Here is an 18,844-nt window from a genome sequence, read left to right as displayed (position 1 = left end):
AGAAGGAAAGCTGAGTGCTAGACCAGTGCTATGACGTTCAGCCCCATGTTGGGGGTCAAAGATATACTCTATGGAACGTATAAAGTCATTCCTTCACACATGGGCGACGTGGCCTTTCAGGGAAGTTCTTCAAAAAAGTTGATCAAGGTGACAGTTCCTCCTTTGTTGACGGAGTATGGCTCATGCGAGGACATCATAAAAATCTTCGTAACTTCCCAGCCGACATCATTTGACTTGCTAGAGCCACCCAACATCGACGAGCTAACACAGAGAATTGCCGGGTATAAGATTAGCCATCCTAATACCAAGTGCATCAGAAGCGCCATAGCTTATGGAGCTGCCAACTACCACACACCCACTCCAACTGGAGGTCAACCACGCGGTCTGGCGAAGAGGCTGGCGAAGGCCCAGACTAGGAACCTCAGGATAGTGGCCGGAGCATACAAGGCTACACCAATCAGAAACTTGGAAACCGAAACCTGGGTGCCACCACTGGACCTATACCTCAACAAGAGACTGGCAGACTTTGAAGCCCGGCCACAGAACCCATGCTTACACAGCGGGCAAGGACTAGATGCATCAAAGCACCCACCAGGGCAGCTCGTCCAAGAAGCGTGTAATAGGATATACCGACGCTTCCAAAGACGGAGACCAGGCTGAAGACCCGTCCACCCACAGGAACCCACAGTTATTAAGAGAGTTATTATCACTATTAACTAGTGGGTTAGCCAGCACTAAAGTTAAAGCGAGAGCTAGAGAGAGACCCCGGTACCCACGATAAAGGTAGTACTATACTAAGTTTAGGAAAACCGTTAAAGAAAATAGGTCGAAGGCCGACCTATTAAGATAGCGGACGAAGGACCACTAAAAATACTTTTTATAAATAAAACTTTAAAAAAATATAAGGATTTAACTAAAGCTTAAAGCTCTCTATTAATTTAGGCTTATACCGGAGTAATAGGTTTATAGGACTTTATAACGAACCCCTATATAGAACCTTTAAAAGGGATACGGGTTAAAAGTAATTTTTAATAATTAATTTAATATAGTTAAATAATATATCATAAAATATTTTAATATAAATATAAAATACTATAAATATAATTATAAATTATATATTATAAAATTATTTATAAATTATTTAATTCCTCCGTATATATAAACCTAATATTAAGCCTAGATTATTTTATTTCTCCTTAGATTATAACCGACTTTTAAGGATTATAAATAATTCCTTAAAATCGTTTATAATTCTTTTATATCCCGGATAATCTACCTTTTATTAATCTATCCTCCTTTCTTTTAATTAATTACCGTACCTCTTTTTCCCTATTAATTATTTTTTACGGATATCTATATTATATTCGTAATAGATTTCCTATTTAAATAGTAAATTCTATACCTAACTACTCTCGTATTATACTTACAGAGAAGGCCGTAAAATAATTAAGTACCTCGTTATATAGTGCCCAGTACTACCGAAGCTTAGAACCTAACTAATAAATACTATCCGTACGTATCGAGATCTTAGCCTCGTACTATAAGGTATAGGGTCTCGGAACCGAAGGCTGTTAGGAAAGGTTCTAAGTTAGCTAATGGATTCCGGCCGCTTATTGGAATATAGCTTAGCGAGAAATCTGGAATTTAAGTAGGAGGATATATTAATAAGGGAGGAAGAGGTAGAAGCGGCGGCCGGAGCGGAAGTCGAGGACCACTAGTGCTCAAGGCCTTATTGGGACCTTTCCTTATTTTGCAACTATCTGGCTTTTTCAACAATTATTTCCTATTTGTTACCGATATAGGTTTTTTACCCGGCTCCAGGCACAGTTTTTTCCTATATAAATAGCATCAGCAGGACCGACACACTCTTTTTAGGGTAGAACGGAGTAGGAATAAATAATAATAATAAAAATAATAAATATGAAACGGAACTGTAGTTAAGACAAGTAGTACGTTGGTTTATATGACGATTTAACTAGGCCTTTACCTTGATTTGCAAACCAGGTATTCGAACTTAAGCTTGTTAATTTGGGCATTTCGAGATCAAACACATTGTTTCCAAGCTGAAATTGACAGGGGGGTAGGGTGGAAGAGGCAGTGGTGTTGCTCCTAACTATACACCCCACCCAATTCCAAAAGCGGCAATACATTTGCCTTGACCGGGGAGAACACAGTAACTGTCAGCGTCTCCTTCCCCGATCCTCGCCATGTTCAACATCATTAGCTCCCTTTCTCTCCACCATCCCCCGCTTTCTCCCCATGATCCCCATCACTCGAACTGTCCCCAATGATCATATCGCTAAGCATCTTACCAATCTCGCGGCCTCCAAGGGCGAAGACGAACGCTCCCACGGCAGCCGGAAAGGCAGAAATTCCAAATGCACCCATAACGACAGATCCGAGTATCCACCCAAACATAGCGCGTCCATGGGCCGTGCCGTCCTTAAAGATCGTTTTCTTCGTCTCTTCCCAGGTGTTCCATCTCCCCCAATGCTTGAACAGACGCCAACCACTCATCACCGTCCACACGCCAGCATTCGCGATAGCATGGCTCCGGAAGATCCTCGACACATGTTTGACCGCTGTGGCACCGAAAATTGGTTTGTTTAACGAAGTTTTGGCGATGCCGTGGATGAGCTTTTGGAAGACGGGCGAGCATGTTTAGATGACATAAATTCCTTTCTCGATCAGGAGGGTTGCGGATCGTGCGAGGCTTGATTTGAGGACCTGATCGATGATAGCGGTGCAGAGAGCGGCGCCAAACTTGGCATTCAAGTGCTGGGTTAAACTTCGGTCGGTTGCAAGATCGGTGACAACTCCGGTCATCTTTTCTATGTCTCCCGGACCATCTAAAATAAAGCTATAGTTTTTGGGGTTTGACCCCAGCAGAGCTGAAACGCCAGTCATGGTAACCCAGGACACATCGGGTGTAGTTTGAGAATGGGCCTGCACCAGGAAAAGTCGGATTGTAAGTAATGGCGGGAGGACGAGACTTTAAAAGCGAGAAATTGTAGGGGGGGCATTGCCCTTTTTCTAGGGGCAAATTACCCCCTCTTCTACAACGCACCTTTCCCATTACACCCGTTTATTTCCATTATCGCCAATATTACACTGTATTTTTTACCATAAAAATTACAGTGTATATTTATATTTGGAAGTATTGGGTTAATGTACTGCCGTGGTGTTGATGCCTGATGCCCACGCGCCGATGCAGGCCTCTAACTTCACAATACCTCACAGAGCGCTTCAATTGCCAGGGCTTCCATTGCCAGGGCTTGAATTGCCAGGCCTTCCGCAAAGGTCTCAATTACAAGGGTGTGAGCGTTGATGTGGTTGATAATGTGGTTGATAATCTACAAGGCAAGTGAGGGACTATATATAACCCTAACCATATCGGCGGTAATGCCCCCTAGAAAAAACTGTAATGGACCCCCTTGAAAAACGGTAATGCCCCCCTAGAATTTCTCTTAAAAGTCGTAGCCGCATGGCGAACTGGCCTTTGGTCATCGATTGTACAGGCCTAGAATCTGCAGGCAGCCTCACTTTCCTGTTGATTGTGATGATCGCGACCTACAATCGGTGCAGGACTGGGCATCTCTCTCAGTCGCCTGAGTTCGTGGTGTTACACCACTCTTGTCTGCATCCAATATTATGGCTTCCAGCAGCATTTCTTCAAACAAACCTCCATGCCATCTGTTTCCAATCGGTTCCAGAACACAGGAAATCAGATACGATGCCGTCAGTGGAAGAACCCATCACCCGTATCGTCCGCTTGTGAACCAGGAAATTAACTGGCACTCTCCCCAAGCCAGCAGGAACAGCGCCTCTGCCGGAGGATCAAGCTGTGGGATGCTTGACAAAAGGTGTGGTCCGACACCCAAACCTTTGGTTTTGTAAGTGGCAACCGGAAGTGACAATGATAAGGTTGTTCCTAGGTAGGTAGGAACCTATTGATCAAGGGCTTGACCATTGGTGTTCAGTATCATCTTCCCATCTACCCCCATTGTTTTCACACCACTTTAACACAAATATGGAATCAAGTATAAACACATCAACCTGTTCGATCACATAGGTGTATACCATTAGTGCGAACAATATTAGCTACAGGCATCTCACAAGAGTGTAGCAATTAATGAGAAGACGTATATATTACACTGGTCTACCTTCCCGCGACATCAGGCGAGTGTTGGTGAGAGGACGGATCCCAAACGTAGGAGGAGAAGGCTCCAAAGGAAGTTGAAAAGAAACAGGCCTGCAAGGCTTTCACTTCTTACCACATGTACTTGAGGAAGCCAAAGCAATCATTGGCATCGGGATTCGGGACAATGGAGCCCGATCGGGCCTTCCCTGACCCCTACGCCATCTAATAAACTTCAGTCTAGACTAGCAAGGCACTCTTGACCCTGGTCTTTGACCGCAAACAAGACGATATGGTCGCTAAGTGAGCAACGTCTCATGGAGCTCCCGGCACGCATGATGTGACCAACAAGTTCAAAAGTGGCCGTTTACTGTAAATCCATGCCCAATCACTCCACAACAAATCCTACGGCACAAGGTTTAACGAGAAAGGAAACAGGCAGTGAATACCTGCAAATGGCTTTATTGAAGGGGTGAGGAAGGTGCCAGGCAGTCTCCGTGTATCGGTGCTGGAGAGTCCGCAACACTGGGTATGCATCGTTACGAACAACGATACGCGCACAAGAACATGTAGGTTAACTTCCTATCGTCTTCCTACATCACTACGTTCGGGACCTAAACCAGCTAAGCCTTTTTCCGTGTCAGCCTCTGTTTAACAACAGGTCATAACATGATACTAAAATTGGATGCTGCGATCCTATCGTCACCGCGGGGCTTCATTACTGATGAGGTGCTGACCGCCTCTAGCCTCATCTTATTCAGGAAGGTAATGTCTCAGGGGTTCATCCATGGCCTGTGTCCTAGACAGCAAGGGGAGTAGCAGCCAACGGATGTCAAGTTGGTTGATGCTATGCTACACGCGTGTTGTGGAACCAAGGGACATCCTACCCACAGAATAAGCCGGGTGCTATATATCTCTACAGGTGTTGGGTAATAAACAGCGTCGATCAGCTTCCATGGCGATGTCTTCTCAAGGTGAAAGTACCCGACATGCGGTGATCTTTCTTGTTCAGATTTATTCCTGTAGGTAAATTGGATTGGTGGGCGTCTTTACCCTGTCAGCTGAGCCGCTGGAAACTTGCCATGCCAGCTCAACACCAATGGTGAGGCAATTCAGCCGGTTACCCCTGCATCCTGATTGTCACCTTCCCTCTTTACACTTCATAGAGATAGACGAATTTCCCAAAACAGACTCAAGATGCTGCCGGAAACTTTATCTTAACCGTTTTATTCCCATTCCATGCAGTGGTGTGGCCGGCAGACAATTTGTCTGAGCTTACCAACGTGGCTGTTGGTTGTGTTGAGTTAGGTAGATCATGCAATGCTTTTTGTTCAATGTCATGCTTATAAGCAGCGACAAATCCCCGGAAACTGTCGGGATGTAACCCATGATCGCCAACTGCAGATGGTGAACTGCAGGTGGTGTAGGCATGTCACTCGCGTTGAGGACCGAGCCGCAAGCGGGAAGGGTTTAGAATGCCAAGCATATCGGGTTCGTACCTACGAGTAGCCAGCATAGAGATTGAAGTGAAGCAGGTTGATATTATAGGCTAGCCCAAAATGGTTTCATGATTCACGATACGAGTGTCTGGTGGTGACTGCCCGGATGAAGAGAATTTTCTTGTAAACAAAGTCTCATGACTAAGACGGGAGGTTGGATTGCATGTTGCTACTCACGGAGCACCCAACACGTTCAATGAATCACAAGCACGTAGTGATACATGTCAGGTAACCATTCGGTGAAGGTTGAGGGGGCGTGGTGAGCAGATGCCATGATTGGATGCGGTTGGAAGTTGGAGAGGAGAATACTATCCTTGGCGAGTCGTTGAAAGACGAAGGAGGGAGCGGGAAAAGTATAAGAGGCGGCCATCTAGCCCCGTAACAAGATTCAAGTTCTTCACCAGTTTCGGACATCAGCAAGACAGCAGACCTCTTCCATCAACTCAAGAAACCGCCTCCAGACAACTATCACTTGTCCTTACCACTCTTGTCAAAATGTTCAGCATCAAGGCCCTCGTCACTCTTCTCGCCCTCGGCGGCGTCTCTGTCTCTGCTGCTCCCGCGGCCGTCGACAGCGACACCGTTGTCGCTCTCGACGACACTGCCTATGTCTGGGCTTGCCAGAACACCAACTGGGGCCAGCCGTGCCGCCTCCTCGAAGGTCTTGCAGGCCAGTGCAGTAAGCTCCTTTCCCATTTTCGACCACCCACATGCCCCCCAAGTATGTGATACTCATAGATTATCTCTCTAGTTGGTATCCCCGGCGACTGGGACAACTCCATCAGCGCCATCCGCAACCAGGACAAGGGTCGCTTCCAGTGCGTGTGGTATGAGTAAGTTCATCTCGATCCCCAGAACCCATTAACTATTCTAGACAACTGACATGATCTCAGGCATTACGACTGCCAGGGTGCTAGCTACAGCAACCAGGAGGATGCCAAGCTTAACGACGGCAACGGTTTCTGGAACGACCGCATCAGCTCCTGGCGCTGCAACCGCAAGCAGTTCCGCACTGCTGAGGCGGAGAACGCCACTGAGGTCGAGGCCTAACGTGGTTTGCACTCAGCTAGCTGTGTTGGTGATCAGCAACCGTTCACATTCAACTCATGGTTCAGAATTTCGGAGATGTTTTTTTCTTGTGAGATCTGGCGGTTCACAGTACGCCTTTTGGACGGTCATTCTTTTTACTTCATTTTACCTCTGCGCGGGTTCTCTACTTCTGTGGTATGGGGACATCTGGTCTAGTAGATAGAAAACATACATAGCTAGCAGAGGTCAGCCAGTCCTCGCTTGGTGAGGCAGACAGTAAAGACAACTTTTACCTGCGATTTTGCTTCTCGTGCTTGGCATAACCGTGAGATAGTCGCATCTATCCATGAGAAGAATAGACATCCTAAGCGGTATTGGAGACAAGGGATGATTTGTGAGCACTCAATGTCACGTTCTGCTAGGACTTTGTGCATGATCGACAACCACAAGTTCCCGACATCTTCATTCCACCAGGAGCTCATTTTGACATGCTGACAGAAAAACATTCCAGTCCCTTAATTGCAGCCAAGGTCCCTTACTATAAATCAACAATTGTTTTGATGACATGATGTTTCAGAGTTCTTCCTTCAATGGTCATCATGATGTGGTTGATCTGGATGCCAGGGGCCGAAATGCAGTGATTTGTAGATCATTGGGGGCCGCATTGTCAGACGCCAGCTCACAGAGCCACAAGGCTGTGAGACAGCACATAAGACCTAGACACAAGTAGGAAGGTTCTAGTTTGTAGGATAAAAAGTATTGGAGAATCCGTCAGCTACGCCACGATGAAGGGTGACAAACCAAGACATCGGTCTCTTTGATCACTTTGAGTAAGACCGACCAAACAGATAGAAACCTCCGTCTGTCTGTCTACCTACAATACACATGATATTCAGTACCAAGACATGTAAAAGACGGCTCAAACGTGTGGTGGTCTTTCCGGTTTCGTGTGAGGTCTATAATGCAAAGTTTAGTAACCAACACCAAGATACATGGATACGTCATGGGCTTGTTTCCCCATGTCCCAGTATCAACCTTCTTGAAGTCTGTCTTCAACTCTGTCTGTTGTTCATTCGAAAACGTAGGCTGTATGGCTGAATAACTGCAAGTGAATCAACCATGTGTTTATGTCTCAAGAGTGTTCCTACCAAAAGGCTTTGGTTATCCTATCTGGGAAGCCGAGAATGATGATCCAAGGCGCAGACTTTACCACGCATCATCGCCAATGATGATGGTTTTGATTCGTGATGATACTGAGATTTGTCATTCATCTGTGAGGTGCAAGTATTGTGCGGTTCTTGAAGGATTCGAAGTAGCTAGATCAGAGCTGAAAGGAAGTATAAATGTGGCAGCCTTTCCTCGTCATTCAAGTTTCCATCATCATCATCATCATCGACCACACACAGCATCAAGAACGACGCTCCAGTACCCTAGCACATACAATACCACCATTCCGCACTTTCAAAATGTTCAACCTGAAGACCACCATCCTCATCGCCATGGGCGTCCTCTCAGCCACCGCTGCCCCTGCAGTGGATACCTCATCTGACAGCAGCATCACGGCTCGTCAGAACACGGCCTTTGTGTTTGCCTGCTAGAACGCTCGCTGGGGCAACCCGTGCCAAACCTTTGGATCCAACCCCGGTTCATGCTGTAAGATACATTACCAGCCTGATTCAACCCGAAAAGCTAGAAACCTAACCCAACCACCACCCAGTCAATGTCCCCGGCAGCTACAATGACCGCATCAGCTCCATCCGCAACCTTGACAAGAGCCGCTTCCACTGTGTCTGGTATGAGTAAGTATTACCATCACCGTTCTTTTTCTTGTATCTTTGTAGTAACGCTAACATTTCCGTTCAAAGACACTCCAACTGCGGAGGCCGCTCTTACGGTAACCAGGAGGATGCCAATCTTCACGATGGCAACGGCTTCTTCAGCGACCGCATCAGCTCCTGGCGTTGCAACACCAGACAGTTCCGCACAGCAGCTGGCGGCTCTGGGGCTGTGGAGGTGGCTGAGCAGCAGTAAACACTGAAGACAGAAGATGACAGAGGTGATTTAAGGAGTGGAACAAGGGGAGTTTCGATTATGAGCCGTTCATTCTTTTGAGGAATATGTTTTCCTGATCTCTTGGTGGTCTGCATATCACCGTTCTTTCTTTCTAGCATATAGGTTGACTTTGAGAATGTAGAGATGCAAGTAGGTAGCGGCTACCTTACTTTTAGTGGAGCCGGAAATATATTGTTGGATAAGAGCTGCTGTGTACATCGCATAAATCTCCCCTGGATTACCTATCCAATACTTTATCAAGGAGATATTAAAGCCCGGGTGCGGTATTAATCTGTATTTATCTATGTATACTAAAATGATATTTAAATCATAGTTTCCCATTGTTGGACTGAACTTTGGATATAACTTGTATTGCGTGTTCGTTGTTCCTACACTGACGTGTTTGGGCTCCTGAGCCCAAGACCACCTGGGCAACTAACTACTCTTGGTCCATTTCCTGTAGAGAAATCTTATCTGATTTGGTGTTGCTGATCACTGAGGGGTTGGATTAGGTGGTAGGAATCGCCAATTTAGATGATAAAACTCAAAGAAGGTTGGCGGTGAAAACAATGTGGTGACGACTCGTCTGAATGGTTGTTTTTCGCACAATAGTGGGCACAGTGGGTGGCTCGGTGTTCCCCGGTCGAGGCGGAGTATAAGGTAACTTGACGCTGAGAACCGAATTGTAAGCTAAGAAAGAAATAAAAACCGAGCAGTTTTCTGTACGCCTTTTAAGCCTTGACATTGTGTCAGCCCCATGCCGTATCCAAGAAAAGGTTTTTAAAAAAAACTAGAACCAGAAAGCCTTCAAAACCTTGATGAAGCCTCCACAAAGGGGGTCAATTCGAATAAAAATAGATTGAAATGCTCAAACCATCTCTTTTGCATTGATCTAGAGGTTCAAGTTACTATAAGCGCCGATTCCTGATACCCAATCTGCGTGGTGCTTTGGACGACGTTCGCCTCAGTCTTCCTGATATGCCCGTTTCTTCCTCTTTGACGGCTCATATACTGCCATCTCCTTCTTTGGGTTCGCTTCCTCAATCTTCTGCAACAACTCTCGTGATTTTGGAAACCAGTGCTCAACACCAATTTCTGAAAGGAGATCGTCCGCTTCTTTATTCAAATCACACAACTTATACCCCCAACTCCACCGCTTCCCATCCTCCGTTCTCTTCTTGATCACATCAACAAAAAGCTTGTCAAGCAGATTATCATGCTCCTTGATCGGGAACTTTGCACGGATGTACTCATTATCGTCGACAATATACTTTAGGCGGGCAACCTAGGGACTATTCGCTTCACCCTCGTCAGTTTCGCTTTCAGAATCGAAATCGTCTTCATCGTCGTAAAAGTCGTCACTTGAGTAACCGGATTCGTACTGGTGGTCGGAATTTCGATCATACCATCGGCTGCTTGGGAAGACAACGCATTTATAGGCTTCTTTTGCGGCGTGGGCATCGTTTAGATCCAGCATTTTTCTGATTGAATCCAGGAACTGCAACATGGCTGGCTGGGTTGAATGGACTGCCCGGACCAGTGTAGCGCTCGCTATAGACATGCTCGATGCGGTTTTTCAACTCGTCGGCTGTGGCCTTTGCTGACTTTTGACGTGACTGAACAAGAGCTTTAATGGCTGGTGGAAGGTCTAAAAAAATTGCAAAAGTCAGTTATTATCTCATTCCACGGAGATTGCTTATTCGCTATTTGAAGGACTAGGTCAGGTTACTCATCCTTGACTCTTGTGATTCTCTTAAATGAACTTGACGGCAATCTCCAGTTGGGACCTCATGAAAGTATTCTCCGCATCAATCCTATCCAGGTCCTTCTTTGGCAGGTTGTCCAGCGGCTGAGGATCCCACAGTGCCCTCAAACGTTTTGCATGCTCAGGGCCGACGTTTTCATCGGCGGGATGTAATTTTCGCCTGGTCAAGGGATTTCCAAGATTACCGAGCTCGGAGTCAGAGCTGAGCTCGTCGAGGGGGAAGTCGCATGGTATGTCACGGTAGGTCATGTTTAGTTGGTATGCTGAATTTGATGATAAACAGACGCCGTTCCATGGACAAAGGATCGAGATGTTGAAAATACAGATAATCAAAGCCTTATCTTGCTCGCTTATGTTATCGCGTTTAGCCTACAGGTATATTCATCGTTAGAGCGGCATCACCGTGCTAGGGAGTGCATATAAACAATTCATCCGGCAAGCTCGTTGATGCGGCATAAGGCAAGGGGGAATGACGAGAATCATTCACAAAAGCATCAAGGACGCAAGAAGCCAACGAAGATCATTATGAATTGAGCTATGGAATCTTGTTGAACCCCCATATTTTCCAAGTCACCTATTACCACTAAACCAGTTCCTCATGAAAGAATGAATGGAAATAAAAACTTCAAAACAAAAGCCTCAATTGAATATCGGATACATGGCAGGCTGCCTGAGAAGTCTCAACCAACCAAGACAACCGAGCTTCTCCTGGATGGTAAACCGGTTCGACTGCCTTCAGCTCTCACCAGGTGCACGAAGTCGGGGTGTATTCGGCCCTGGAGCACGTGGGGCAGATGCCCTTGTAGCAGGACTCAGGTCCCGTTCCGACGCACTCTGAGCTCCTCCAAGTCTGCTTGAAGCACCTCCTGGTGCCGCCGGAAAAGGTGATGTGCGCCCTAGCCTTTGATGAGTCTACGCAGATCTGGCGAACCCAATCGTGCTTGGTGCCGCGGCAGCCATCGCTGAAGTCGCCCATGAAGTAGGTCTTGCCGTCCTCGCCATGATAATAACACGTCGTGACGGGAAGAAGGCCGGCGTTGACGATCCAGCTGGTGGTGATCTTGGCGGTGGCGGCGTCGGCGGCGCTGGCTAGGAATGCAAAAGCTGCGGCTGCGAGGGTGAACTTCATTTTGACTAGAAAGGGGGTTGCGGTGATCAGTCAGAGCGGGTTTGAGGCCGATGCAAGTCAGGAATACTCACTTGTGGAGCACAGAAGGCTGAATCTGAGAGTGGTAGGTGGCGGAGTGTCGAGGTGAGCGAGGTAAGATGCTGCTGCGGCTGCTGCTCAAAAGAAAGGAGGAAAGACGTCGAGACTCGACTCTTTATATCCCAGAATCACGCATGTCTGACCGACGATAACCCCGGCCACCGTTCAACAATGGCGCTGTGGCATGATCTCGCATGTCCAAGATCAGTCTGTCTAGGCTCTAGAATCCTTCGAACGGCAAAAGCTGTTGATGGAATCATGATTACTTTCTGCCGCTAGGTCATCAGTCCTTGACTCCCCGGTCCGGTGGAGACCTGGCACCGTAGCCACCCTTGCCGCCACAGGTCTTGTCCGGAGTGGCGGCCAGATAGTCCTGAGTACCTTGGTGAAAGAGGTTGACCGTCCAGAGGGTGTGTGCAGACATCGTACAATCCAGCTAATACTTCTGAACAAACGGGCATCTATCTGCAAAGCCCCCTTCCTGGCGCACTACTAGTCAAACAGCAGTTTTCTAGTTAGGACCTCGCAAAAACCTGGCAAATACAGCTAACAACGAATTTTGATAGTTCAGAACCTCAATCCAGCAATACGGCCTGTTTCTCGGCTTGAACAGCCGCGAACCGCTTTGCAAGGAAAATGCCAGGCCATCTCGGTCGCAAAAGTAGTCAGGTAGCATGTTGATTGCGACCAGGTGTAAACCCTACGTGGACAAATAGAATTGTCGAGACCATGAAGGGCGCTATTCACAGGGTCGCAGTTGCAGGATCACGAATCCTTTACCATGGGTCTGTGGTCTAACTCGCCGGACGTGACTGAACCAGCTCTAATGGGATGTTGCCGTGGGATAACCTTGAAGCATCTAAGGTAGGTACGTTGCTTTAAGCTATGGGACGCAGTGCAGTCGTCACGTATTTACCTACCCGCTGGCAATAGGACGTGAGTGCTTGATAGCTGGAAGTGGTGCGATGAGGATGCCGGCGAAGACAGTAATCTTTTCCACACGAATGGCAGTTGAATCTAAATTGAAATCGGTTAAATGTCAAAATTCGAGAGATCTCGAATGTCAGAAGAGCAGTGGTGATAGGTGGCTACTCATGAACGAGGAGCGAGACAGATGCATCAACGAACGCTTCATGCTGGCAGGAAATGCGGGAAGAGATTGTCAACGGCACTATCCAGCTGCATCACCATCTAGCGCCAGAATACCTAGAGGCGGTCTGGAACCCCGGCGATACGATACAGCCAACCATCGTCGTGAGGGTGTTTCAACACTTCGCCTACTCCCCTGAGGCCGTGTCTTGAGAATGTGCGAAAGTTTAGTAATGTGGTGGTAGTTTGTATTTACTTTCGGTGACCGAAGCAGCGTAGTGACAGCCAGCATGTTTCCCTCTAAGATTCAGTCGAGCCATCTGCGCCGTACTCGCACAGAAACATTCATTAACCGACAACCACAATCATACTGCTAACTTAAAGGTATCGACTTGGCAACTTCGGACTCCCGTCATATGCGATGTCCCTCTCGTATTGCAAAGCTTGTCTTCCTCAACGGGAGCCATCTATTGGATACGTCGTATGCGGAACTTCGTCGCGAGGTCGACGCCTTAAAGTGTGTTTGTAGGTGGGGCAAAGTCTGAAGGATTCACTGAACCGCTGCTCCCACTGGGAGCAAGCGAGAAGTACTGGGGTCAAGATGCGCCACTCCGGAAGCGTGGCTTCGCATACGCCCGATAATGCGACATGAAGAAAGTTCCTTTTTTCTACGCTAGAGAAGCTACGGTACACAGTGATTTCTCCGAGTGAGAACATGATCGTTCCCCCTTATAGCCCGGTCTGGTACCCTTGGCAGCTTGTTTGTCGTCCAAGCGTCCGATAAGATGAGAAAGAGACTGCCTGCCACATATATCAACACCAAAAAGTATTTGAATTATGGTTTCCCATTGTTCGACTGAATTTATGATAGAACTTGTATTGCGTATCTCTTGTTTCTAGACGGACCAAGTCTTAGGGCTCCTGAGCCCAAAACCCCCCTGGGCAACCACCCCTTGCGGATTACGCGGGATCTGATTGCCGTGTATCTTTCGTCCCAGGTATTTCTTTTTGATTTTCGTCAAGCCGTGAAGGTTTTGAATGAACATTTTACATGAAGGCTCGACACCGCGAAACATGGGGAGAGGAAAGCGTGATCACTTCACTATCCCCCATATCCCCACAGTCTAGAACCTACTTTGGGTTCATGATCAGCCTCACAGAAGCTTCATGGCGTTGGCGGTGTCTTCATGGTGCGCTCCATCTCCCCCAGGAACAAAGCGTGATTCTCTAGAAACTTCTAATGGTCTGGGGGCCCAAGAATCGTCGGGATGTCTTGACCATATTGTTGCTGAAATTCCGATGAGGTTTGCGTTGTGATGTCATGGAGCCGTTCGTCCCAATATACGGAGCGATCATCAGAGGGGCCTGAATGATGGGTATGTTTCGTCATGCGGTATTGCTTGAAAGTTTGAGATGGAAGTATAGTCTCGGTCCACCCATACTGAGCTCCTGTTGGGTCAAGGATGTACTTCAACCCGTACTTGAGCTCCACCAACATCACACAGTGCGTGACATTGGTGTTGAGCGTTTCTTCTTCAGGATGGCGGCAGAGGATCGGTCTTGCCACGTTTCGTGTGGTTGCTCGCAGGAATTTGATCTTCTTGCAAACGGCTAAAACACCATTAAAGTTTAGCTTTCCAATCATGACGTGGTTGGTAAAGGGATAACTCGCGCTCGAGGAATAACTTTCACAAAGGCCAACCCTCGCCTGCAGGCATCTCGCAGCGCATGTGCATCAGCATCGCTCTTCTGGTCGATCTTCTCAGCATGCCGCAAATGAGCGGTTGTTTGCTCGTGAGATTAACCAACAGTACTCCGTTGACCTCGGACACCTCGGCGAAGGCTAGAGTGTCGTCGACGTATGCTTTTTGCATCTGCGCGCCCCGTATACATTCACCAGGAACATCTCAAATTCCTCTTCATACATGAAAAAGGCCCGGTAAAGCTTCTTGACTTCCGGATTTTCATGATCCATCTTGAGCAACCCTGTATACGATACCTATACCTGATCAGTTTTTAAGTCCAACACCACCAAACTTTAGGAACTTAATATTGTCTTACCGTCTGCCTCCAGTCCATGCCAAGAGTTCTTCGTATCCACACTCTTTGCGGCAATCTTGAACATCCACGGTGTCTCCGCATCTCTGCGTCCTCTCGCCAGCCAACGGTAGTATTTGATGGAGGCTTCTTTCGCACGCGCCTCGGGCCGTTTGTCAACCTCCATCCTGGGGTGCTGAACAAGATAGAGCGTTATTTCTCTCTCGTACGCACCCGAAAGATGATCTCCCATCCTCTGAAGCATATTTGAGAGCTCTCTGTCGGCGCTTGGTCTTTCGTCGCTGGATTCCAGGAAGCATACAGCGGCTCCGCACACCCGGTAGTGGTCCGCCGTTTCTAACTTCCAGTCGCTTACCAGCCCCTTTGGATAGTGATGGGAGAGCGGCGGAAGGTTGACAAAGAATTCCAATACCGGATCGCCGAGGTGGAACAAGTCGGCCCATTTACAAGGGAGCTGGCAGGCTGGATCGCACTTGGACTGCCGACATGAAGCCGGCGAGCATGGCTGATATGCACATATTAATCGTGTAGCGGCGTGGTAATCAGCTGGCCTTGGGACACTAATGAAAAAAGGGGCACGGAGGAGGTAAGGAGAAAATAGAGGAAAGTGTGCGTAAAAATATGTGGTTTGACTAGTGTCTACTTTCTGACTTTAAAACAACGGGAGTTGCAACATTTCCAACGCCATCAAAGCAAGTCTGAGTGGGTCTTGAGAAGTCTCCGACAAACAGGGCTTTCCACTTCTGGGAGCAAAGTCATAAGGGATATTCAGATGGATTTGACACATCCATTGATCATAGTACGCCGCCACTTCCCATCATTTGGAATGTCCACCTGATTCCGCCTTCCTTCTGCAGTTGGATTGGGCAAATTTTCACACACCACATATCCCACCAAACAAGAACCTCTCGTTTCACAGCATGATGTTCCAGTGTCGAACAGATTAGAGAACGAGGTTAATAGAAATAAAAACCGCGGAAAACAAATCAAAATATACTCTTCTGCCCGGAAATGTGTAAATTTAATTACGAATCCAAACCAAACCAACTTGAGGTCCTCCGCCCCCGTGTCGTTGTTCCCCAGGCGGCACTCAAGATAGACGACCACAAAGACGGTTCGCCATAACACTTACATACGCCGCGGTAGCTCCCAACCCATGACTCAAATTCCCCTGGTTCACCCTCCCCGAATTATAAGCATCTCAAAGCCTTGTAAATAGTATCCGCATTCCGCTGGTTTCCAAACTCCCTCAAATTTCGCTTGTAGTGCTCCGTTCCATGGCAGACCATGCCAGTAATTTGATACTACCACCAACTTGTCAGTGTAGGTAGATTCTCCCTCTTTCGTCGAAAGTCTCCACATACCTGCGTAAGACCATGCTACCCGGGATACCCAGGACTGCCAGAAGCCTGCATCAGCCCGGCAGTCACCACTTCATCCATGTTCCACGTGGTTCGGACACCGACGTCGCCGCTGGACTCTTGCATGATGATGCAGAAGATGACGCGCTCGTCGACGCCGATCTTGGCGCACTCGAGGACGGAGTTCCAGATAGGGCCGATATCCTCGCCGGTGTTGCCAGTTTGGAACATTTCGGGCTTGTCGAGGTTGAAGATTTCTTCAAAAGGCTTCCACTGGCCCATGGGGGGGGGAGTTGGAGACTGGGCCTCGGTACCAGGTGAAAGGCATCTTGGTGGTGTTGGGTTAGGTTGTTTGGCTAGTGGTGGTGATGGTGAATGAGTTGGTGATGAGAGAGTAATGTTTAAAAGCGATGACGTGTCCTTATATACACACTGCTCGCTCTGATCCAGAGATGAGGGCTTCTTGACGGGCAGTGGAACCATATCACTCGACCGTAGCCATGTTCCATCGCCATTGAACTCACGTAATCTGTTGCTCACTATCCTCGTGATGAAGCTACCGCCAACAGCAGTCATGGTCCTGTTGTGACGCTGACAACCTGGAACCATGCTTCCAGTGAGTCGTGATACTCGGCTAAACTCCTCGCTCGCCACGACGTGTGGTTCATAAGGCCTGCCATGAGTGCTAACACGAGGCTGAACGAGCAGGCGTAAATCCCCAGTCTCGTAGCAAATGCACCCATTGCAGGTAAGTATCATGCACCTGGTGCTTACCGAAGATCAGAAGATTCGCGCTGTAGGGGTAAGCGGTTCCTGACTTAGCGCTAGATAGTTAGCCTCTGGAAGATCATATAATGTCTCCTGAAACTAACCCCGGTGCGCAAGTTCTCCTGTTCGAGATTGAAAGGGGCAAGTCTACGGTCATACCATCAGCGCAATGCTACTATTCTTCCACATATATGGATCACGAGCCGAGATATCAATTTTCCCACAGTCAGCGTCACCGAATGCAATGCACAGCCATATCCCAATGGCAAATATCTCAAAAGCGATGTGTTGATGGTCTAATAATCCATAAAGAATGCATATTTGAACATGGTACTACATTATGTACTCGACCCTCCGTGGGCTATGCTTTTGTCTTCCTATCTACCTCTCCTCCCTCGACACTGGACATCGCCTACTGAATCGAGCGTCTGTGCTTGCCCTTGCCCTTGCCCTTGCCTTCCTTCTCAACCTTGAATGTAGAGCCAATCTCACCCCACCTCATGTTGTCATAAGTGACAACGGGGAAGGGCTCAACCTTGACAATATTCTTCGGGTCACCATCAGTAGGTGCGCACGGCCCAGCCTCGCCGCTGTCGAGCCAGTTCATGAAGCCGCCCTCGTCCCACCAGATGCTCATAGCAAGAACCATACCCCTCGTCATCGCCTCGCCCATGCCCTTGTGGGCGCCCAGCTCGAGGAACCTCTCGGCACCAGTAGCGGCGCAGAACTCGTCGTTCAAACCGTCGACCTTGGGGAGACCATCGACGTCAACCGAGTAGGTCTCAATGGTCTTGCCATCTTGCTGATAGAACCTCTTGATGGAGGTGAGCTTGCCGTTCTTGTCGGCGGGGAACTGGGTGATGACGGTGAAAGGGCGGCGGGTGTCGACCTTGAACTCGTCCGAGTTGCCGTAGTAGTCGGTCACGTTGACGCGGTAGGGGTTCCACCCGCAGCCGGGCTTGTCGCAGACACCGGCCTTGGTGCCGCCGCACTCCTCGCCTTCGCAGAGGTAGAGGCCGGGCTTGTTGCACGTGTGGGGCGCGACGTGGGTGGCGCGGGAGTTGGCCTCCCAAATGTCCATCTCGTTGCAGCAGGAGCCCTTGCCTTCGATGTTGCCCTATTTCGCCGCAATCGCGTTAGTAAACCTCCCTACGATGAAAACCAAATGATAACATGGAAATCAACATACCTCACCACCAATGAAGGGGGTGGTAAAGCACTGAGCGTCGCAGTAACCAGTGCCGTAGTAAGCACCGCCCTTGTTGAGCTTGCTCTTGTTGCCATCGGCGGGCATCTCGCTCAGGTACAGAGCAGAGTTCATGCCGCAAGGAAGGCGGGTGGCGTCGACGTCGAAGGTGAACTCGTTGCCGGTGAGCTTGAGCATCTCATACTTCTGCTTGGTCTTGTCCAAAAGGTAGACTCTTGGGCTGACAAACTTTCCGTTGGGGAGAATGTGCTCGAGAGTCAGGGCCGTCTCATTGGTCGTGACACCGTAGGCCGAGTAGTCGGAGACACCGTCCATGATGCAGTTTTTCGCGCAGGCCTCCTTGGTAGGGCAGGCGGTGGCGTTGGGCTTCTGGCCCCAGTCACCGCAGCCATACTGAGGAGCAGCAGCCTGGTAGACGGGGTGAGCAAGCGAGTCGAGGACGATGTAGTTGGTCTGGGGCTTGCAGCCGTGCTTCTTGCTGCAGCGGTAGGTGGTGATCTTGGGGTGCACCTCCTTGGTGGGACCGGGCTTTTGGGCAACAGCCAACCCGCTGAGGGTGAGACCGGCCGTGAGAAGAGTGGCGAGGGAGGACATGGTGGCGGTTGGTGATGACACTGGAGTAGTGAGGAACCGTGACGACAAAGGAGAGGGGAAGGGAACCGAAGAGAGGG

General features: G+C 48.5%; 5 protein-coding genes across 5 annotated transcripts; 3 read left to right on the top strand and 2 right to left on the bottom strand.

The window, feature by feature from the left end:
* Positions 1-30: 30 nt before the first annotated feature.
* Positions 31-660, top strand: PODANS_4_1180 (uncharacterized protein; the record flags this gene model as incomplete). Its single annotated transcript, XM_001903689.1, has 1 exon — positions 31-660. The coding sequence occupies one exon, from the start codon at positions 31-33 to the stop codon at positions 658-660; it is 630 nt and encodes a 209-aa protein (XP_001903724.1).
* A 5,472-nt stretch (positions 661-6,132) lies between these two features.
* On the top strand, positions 6,133-6,687 carry PODANS_4_1178 (uncharacterized protein; the record flags this gene model as incomplete). Its single annotated transcript, XM_001903688.1, has 3 exons — positions 6,133-6,316; positions 6,389-6,461; positions 6,531-6,687. The coding sequence occupies 3 exons, from the start codon at positions 6,133-6,135 to the stop codon at positions 6,685-6,687; spliced, it is 414 nt and encodes a 137-aa protein (XP_001903723.1).
* Positions 6,688-8,132: 1,445 nt separating this feature from the next.
* PODANS_4_1176 (uncharacterized protein) lies at positions 8,133-8,697 on the top strand (the record flags this gene model as incomplete). The annotated part of the gene is made up of 3 exons (XM_001903687.1): positions 8,133-8,232; positions 8,384-8,465; positions 8,532-8,697. The coding sequence occupies 3 exons, from the start codon at positions 8,133-8,135 to the stop codon at positions 8,695-8,697; spliced, it is 348 nt and encodes a 115-aa protein (XP_001903722.1).
* A 2,528-nt stretch (positions 8,698-11,225) lies between these two features.
* On the bottom strand, positions 11,226-11,612 carry PODANS_4_1174 (uncharacterized protein; the record flags this gene model as incomplete). The annotated part of the gene is made up of 1 exon (XM_001903686.1): positions 11,226-11,612. The coding sequence occupies one exon, from the start codon at positions 11,610-11,612 to the stop codon at positions 11,226-11,228; it is 387 nt and encodes a 128-aa protein (XP_001903721.1).
* A 5,766-nt stretch (positions 11,613-17,378) lies between these two features.
* PODANS_4_1170 (uncharacterized protein) lies at positions 17,379-18,767 on the bottom strand (the record flags this gene model as incomplete). The annotated part of the gene is made up of 2 exons (XM_001903685.1): positions 17,379-18,070; positions 18,161-18,767. The coding sequence occupies 2 exons, from the start codon at positions 18,765-18,767 to the stop codon at positions 17,379-17,381; spliced, it is 1,299 nt and encodes a 432-aa protein (XP_001903720.1).
* Between the last annotated feature and the right edge of the window lie 77 nt (positions 18,768-18,844).

The sequence above is a fragment of the Podospora anserina genome, chromosome 4 (assembly GCF_000226545.1).
Source record: "Podospora anserina S mat+ genomic DNA chromosome 4, supercontig 1".
NCBI classification, from domain to species: domain Eukaryota; kingdom Fungi; phylum Ascomycota; class Sordariomycetes; order Sordariales; family Podosporaceae; genus Podospora; species Podospora anserina.
This window is presented reverse-complemented; position numbering and strand designations above follow the sequence as displayed.